A 6,257-nucleotide genomic window follows, 5' to 3' on the forward strand; every position below is an offset into this window, starting at 1 on the left:
GATTGGTGAAATCCTATTCGGCTGGGGTTGATGATTTTTGGTAAAAATGAAATAATATTATATCTTGGCATGAAGATCCTATAAACTTTAGGTTAAACCCATCGACCAAATCCTTCCTCAAGTGATACTTTATGATGATAACAAGAATTCCTTTAAGACACCGATATTGGAATATGGTAGTATTGTCTCACGCCCATACGCAGACTTTTGGAAAAAAGCCATCACAGTCCTGAATGCTGCCTACAAGATCCTGTCCCGAATACACTTCTGTAGACTTGCGCCCCTTGCCTCAGATTTCGTCAGAAGCTATTAAGGTGGATTTGTTTTTGGCAAATCGACCACCGGCCATATCTTCACTCTACGGAAGATCCTCCAGAAGTGCCGAGAGCCTCAGATCGCTACGCATCACCTTTTCATTGGCTTTAAGGCGGCCTACGATACCATAGATCGAACCGAACTATGGAGCACCATGCAGCAGTACGGATTTCCATGGAATCTGTTACGGCTGTTGAAGGTCACTATGGATGGGGTGCAGTGCAAGGTGAGAGTATCGAACATGCTGTCCCAATCTCACCGGGGTCTGAGACAAGGGGACATACTCTCCTGTTTGCTGTTTAATATCGCTCTGGAAGGTGACATGCGAAGCGCGAGCTTCGACATCCGGGGAGAGAGTTGTCTCCAATTTCTCGGCTTCGCGGATGACATCGACATTATCGGACGGACATTTGCGGAAGTGTGCGACGCGTACACCCGACTGAAAGGCGAGACCGACAGAATTAGATTGACGAAGACAAAGTACCTGTTTGCCGGAGACTCTGACCGTGATAGAGGCCGACTCGGGAGCAGAGTATCAGTTGACGGCGACGATCTCAAGGTGGTAGAGGAGTTCTGCTACCTTGGTACGATCGTAACTTCGGACAACCACATAAGCCGCGGAATCCGAAGGCGCACTGTTCAGGGAAATCGTGCCTAATACTAGCTCCACAAACTCCTGCGATACAGAAGACTCCAGCAACACACGAAATGCACGATATATCACACACTGATGCGTCCGGAAGTCCTCTATGGCAAAGAAAGAAGAAAGAAACATTTCGGCAACTACCATCGATCGTGACTCTCAACCACCATATCGATCACGTTATTTGCTTCTGGCCTTAGAGACTCTTGCTAACAGACGAAGAAAGGCCCAAGCACTTGAGTGTCGTAAAGACATCAGGCCATTTAGGGAAATATCTGAAATAACTGCGTAGACCCTGTGGTTGAGAATGCAATGGTGGCGGTCTCTCAACGAAAGGACCAGGCTATCAAATCTCATCCGGACCGTTCATTGGTAGCAAAGACTGACAATCCTGCTACGAGCAAATCAAGTCAAGGAAGAAATGACAGGCCAAACCTCGCCAGGATATCGTTCCTCAATATAAGAAGAAGTAGTCTTTTATGTTCTATGTAAAGTAAATTATAAACCGATTGGTCATGGGGCGGACCACAGGGAAAATCAATATAAATTGGATTTTTGGACAGTTGTTGCCTCTGATTTTGTCATTACGCTATGAACTTTATGTGGATTTTTTGTGGACAAAAAGATTGCTGCAATTTAGACAAATGGATTTACTACTAGATGAACTACATACATACAATTAAAATTTTTATTGCAAATAAAAATCAAATAGTGAGGAAGAAAGCTAAATTTGTGACAACCGCACAACATGATATGATGTGAGAAACATGTTTTTTTTTATTTCTTTATAGTTTTTCATGATCTTTAAACATAATTCGTAAGTTGATATATTTCTCCATTAGTTAATACTTATGTGATGTGTGTACCAACACTACCTACCTTTTGTTCCAAACCTAATGAATGGAACTATCACCAAGACATCCCTTTACATTGAGTGGTATCAATGGTGAACTCACACACAATAGGATAAGAATTTGTATCCGGCTTCACATTCCCAGAGAGTGCGCACTTCATTGCCTTCGAATGATAAAGGAACAGAAATAAGAAAAGAAAGAAAGCAACGTATTCCTGTTGTTCTGAGTACCCGGAAACTGGTACAACCGATAAATTCTTCACTGCAATGCATTTTTCCCCTTTCTGAAGATGTCCACGTGCTGAAGTAAGGTTTTTGAGATAGGTTCGCGGTGCAAAATAACGGACAAAACACAAGACGCAGGAAGTGTCATCTACCGGAGTGACGCTTGCAGGTGTTCCGCAAGTGTGCTTCGAGCAGTTTTTAAAGCATTCTTGGGTATTCTTTCTAATTCGAGCACAGGTAAAGAATTCGTTGTGTGGTGGCGTAAGATAGCCCGGCATTGTCCGTCCTTTGTGTCCTAGACTTTGGGGGAGCAGCAAATGGTGAGTAGTCTTTCGCGCTCTAGACAACAACTAAGGCTTTGGGGAAAAATTTTCTGAAGGAGCAGTATTTTCCGAACAAGTTCGTTCTATCAAAGGACACTGAAACAAAGAGTTGGGATAAATCCCATCGGTTCCAGTACCAACTGGCTGGTGTGTGGTTGCGTACCGATCAGAGCACAAAGGATGCAACCATTGTAAGGTTCTTTCGATATTTCCGATAAAAGCGCAAGATAAAAGAAGTTGTTCAAATGAAGATAGGAACCGGTATACTACCGGCTACTCGGTGTGAAAATATCAAAAGAACGCTATTGATTTATTGCTAGTGTGGTGTGGTGATGGAAAAGTGAGTCAATTGTTCTAAAATTTTCTAAAGTGTTGAACAAACGCAGGCACTGGGTGGTTGTGTGTTCCAATAATATTGGACGTAGACATTTCTTCAATCCTCGGATATTTGATGCATGCGGGTCTGGTGTATGTCGTTCAAATTGCTCGGTACCATGGAATTGAATTGGATGAAAATGATCAGATACGTCACCATACCGGCTACGAGCTGTGAGAAATATATAGAAATGCAACATTAGTCCCGGAAGCCCCATTCAGAGACTGCATCCATATACCTACCCCCGATAGCATGTTGTAGTTAATAGTAAAGAAACCGAATGCCGAAAAGCGAACGCTTGAGATTAGATTCGGGAACCAGATGGAGGAATGTTGCGCAACCTGACCGTGCTTCATCGATAGTTTGGAAAGGTAGGACATCAGCAGCTTTGACTCACTTTCCACCTGCTCGCAGATGTACGGCAGGGCAACGATTGCGATTACATTGAACAGGATGATGCCACCGGAAAGGATGAACGATTCAACCGTCATACCTTGATCGACTTTGGTCAGATGTAGATAGCAGTAGTACGTTTGAATCGTTGTCACCGAAAAGAGCGCTGTGTAAACGGTGAGAAATAGTGGTCCAAAGTAGGATTCAAGTTTCTGCCCAAGATCGATTGTACGCGATACGATCGCGAGTATCTGCAAGTCGTCGGTCATTTCGCAACGTTCCGCAGGATGGATATCTTCGTTTTCGGGCGTTTCCTCGTCTAGCTTAATCATGGTCGCAAAGCTAATAATAGTTTGACGTTTGGGCGTAAAGATATGCCCCTGACGATAGTATTGTTCCACGAGCGTATTTAGACGGCGAAACCTTGCATGCAGCCAGGAGATGAGAACGTACGCATACAGAAATGCCAGTGCGTAGATTATGAACGGTACTTGATGGGACAGCCAGTACCACACTTCAATCGTGGAAAGCTTTACGAACGATACATACCCGTCATAGAGCGCGAATGAAAACAGAGTCGTTAGAACCACGCCGAAACGCAACAGAAACGGCACACGTTTGCTTCCATCCGCATCGTGCACGTTGTAATTGCTCAGCTCACGATCGATTATTAGAAATCCGTCCAGAATCGAGCTCAGTTCGTTCGGTTTAAACTGCGGAACGATCCAAGCGGCCGTTAAGGCGACGGTATTCATGATAAACTGGATGTGGTTAGCAATTCCGGTAATCAATGCCGTCTGGCTTTTGATGAAGAATGTTTCGACCAGCGCAAACCAAGCCCCGATCACGAGCAGCAGCACGATCAACATCATCCAGCGTGTATTGCGCACAACGTACCGATCCCTTTGCTTCACCATCTGACCGGGCGTTAGGGCAAACAGTCGAAAGCACTTGAACGCGAAATGGAACAGTTGCTCGAATTCGATCTCACCTCCCGTCGGTAATGTTGCGATCGATTTGGGCGGTACCTGAAGGTTAATGATGGACACCTTTCGCTTATTAATCCACTTCGACATGATGAAGATGGGATGTAGTTGTGGTGACGGCACGTACCGAACTGTTGGTTCCGATTGACTCGTGCAGCAGTTTTACAAATCGAACGAACGAAACGAACAAAAGGGGCCAAAGTTTTGCGCCACTCGGCAGCGGGAATAATGGAAGTGTATTGTGCAATTTTGTGTGAAAGTTTTTCAACTTTCCTCACCGCTCCAACGAAGTATATTGCTCTGTTGCCCGTTGTGATGGTTTGTGCTGATTACCCAACATTGGCCAGTGCTACAGAAATTCGTTTTTCCGTGCCCTTTAGCTCGGAGTGGTTTTTTTTATTCCTCTGTTCCAATTCATCGATTGCTAGCACAAGAAAATCGGACGGTGCTAAAGGAGAAAGTTTTTCGGTTATCAATGAGGCAAGAAATATTTTACCACCCTCCCCGTTGTCTCCTTCGGCTATACCGACCGCACTCAACATTCCGTAATGTGGATGCATTTGATTTCGGTTGTTGATCCACCACCGAACTCATGGTTGCGCTCAATGGTTGTCTGATGAACGGGCTGTAGAAAGAAATGCTAAAAATCGACCACTAATGGAGCAGGGTTGGATCGACGGGTGTGGGATCATCCCACTAGCGAGAAACTACCCTCAAAGACGTTCCTTTGCCATGACGCAAAAATACGTTTTTGAAGGAAATGTAAATAAAGTTCTGCTTGCGGTTTTTGGTAAGGAGTGGTTTTTAACTTGCGGACAGTTTTCCACTTGAATAGAACTTTTTGGAACGTACAGCGGGCGCAATGCAATCGTTGTAATTGAAAAGGGGAAATAAATTTTCTCCTTTCAAGTCCAAACCCCGCAGGGTTAGCTTTGTAGTACAACTAACTAGCTTTGGAGGAGGATGGAGAGTGCATTTTGTTTTTTGAACAAATTTTGAATTGAAGCCATACGACTAAGATCATTTCTCGATGAATGGGATAATATTTATTCAAATAGGTTTTAGCATCATTATCTGTGCCATAAATTAAACTAGCTATGACAATTGGTTGTGCTTTGTGCTAAGCGTTGAGAGCACTTTTTCATTACTAACCACTTTTTCAGATGTCATATTTATTGCCTAACAATTGGTGCTATAATTGGACGAGTCTTTGTTCAATAGGCAATCCAAGTTTCGACCATTTTTGTTTTTTTTTTAAATTAATACCGGTAATAAATCTCTCTACAGTGCCATTGAATTGAAAATAAAACCAAAGCTGAAACAATTGAATATGCGTTTTAAAACGAGAGCTTAAGGTGGATTAATTAAATGAACATTAAAGTAACTCTTATGCAATGGGAGATGAGTGTAAATGGGACATAATACAGGATTGGAATTATGTTACCAGTTGCAACTTTAAATTACTTTTTTTAGCTTTACATAAGCGGCTTTGTTACGACGAAATTCTAAAATAATGTTAATGAAATTAAGGAAACCATTGTAACATTAGCGTTGTTTGATGTTGCAATTTTATTCTCCAACAACTTTTATGGGGTTGGACAGAGAAATAATAGTTATAATAAAAATGTTTAACGATAATTAGATGTTGCTTTCATTGCCAACAAGCGATCCTGCGCACGGACTAGGCGGGATTTTATGCAGTAATGTTGTGTGTGTGGTTGCACGCTTCTCTAATTTTGTTGAAAATGTGAAGTATGTGGAAAATGGAATTAATCTTTAGCATTGTATAGAACTCGTGTCTATTAATATACTGAGGGATTTTTCTAGAAGAAATTTGTTGTGCCTTTGTTAACATTGTTTTAAGGAGCGATAAGGTTTATCAAAGAGTATAGAACTGTTTTGGTTTTTATCAAATATATTATACTATTTTGAGATTCGCATGAATTACCGTACGTCATCGGTTATTAAGGCCTTTATTATTCGACTAAAACCCTCATACGATCTGGGTCCACATGGAATTCCACCATACTGAAATGCTACGCCACCGCTGTTGTCCTCATATTGGTCGCAATTTTTCGAGACTATTTGAGGTTGGTGTCTATCCAGCCTGTTGGAAAACATTGTGGATATTTCTGGTGCACAA

The 6,257-nt window shown here is 42.4% G+C and overlaps 1 protein-coding gene across 1 annotated transcript; it reads right to left on the bottom strand.

Annotated features, from left to right (window-relative positions):
- Positions 1–2,104: 2,104 nt before the first annotated feature.
- LOC125770300 (uncharacterized) lies at positions 2,105–5,516 on the bottom strand. The gene is made up of 2 exons (XM_049439710.1): positions 2,978–5,516; positions 2,105–2,906 (listed from the first exon to the last, which is right to left on the bottom strand). The coding sequence occupies exons 1-2, from the start codon at positions 4,202–4,204 to the stop codon at positions 2,793–2,795; spliced, it is 1,341 nt and encodes a 446-aa protein (XP_049295667.1). The 5' UTR covers positions 4,205–5,516; the 3' UTR covers positions 2,105–2,792.
- Between the last annotated feature and the right edge of the window lie 741 nt (positions 5,517–6,257).

The sequence above is a fragment of the Anopheles funestus genome, chromosome 3RL, assembly GCF_943734845.2.
Source record: "Anopheles funestus chromosome 3RL, idAnoFuneDA-416_04, whole genome shotgun sequence".
Classification (NCBI taxonomy): domain Eukaryota; kingdom Metazoa; phylum Arthropoda; class Insecta; order Diptera; family Culicidae; genus Anopheles; species Anopheles funestus.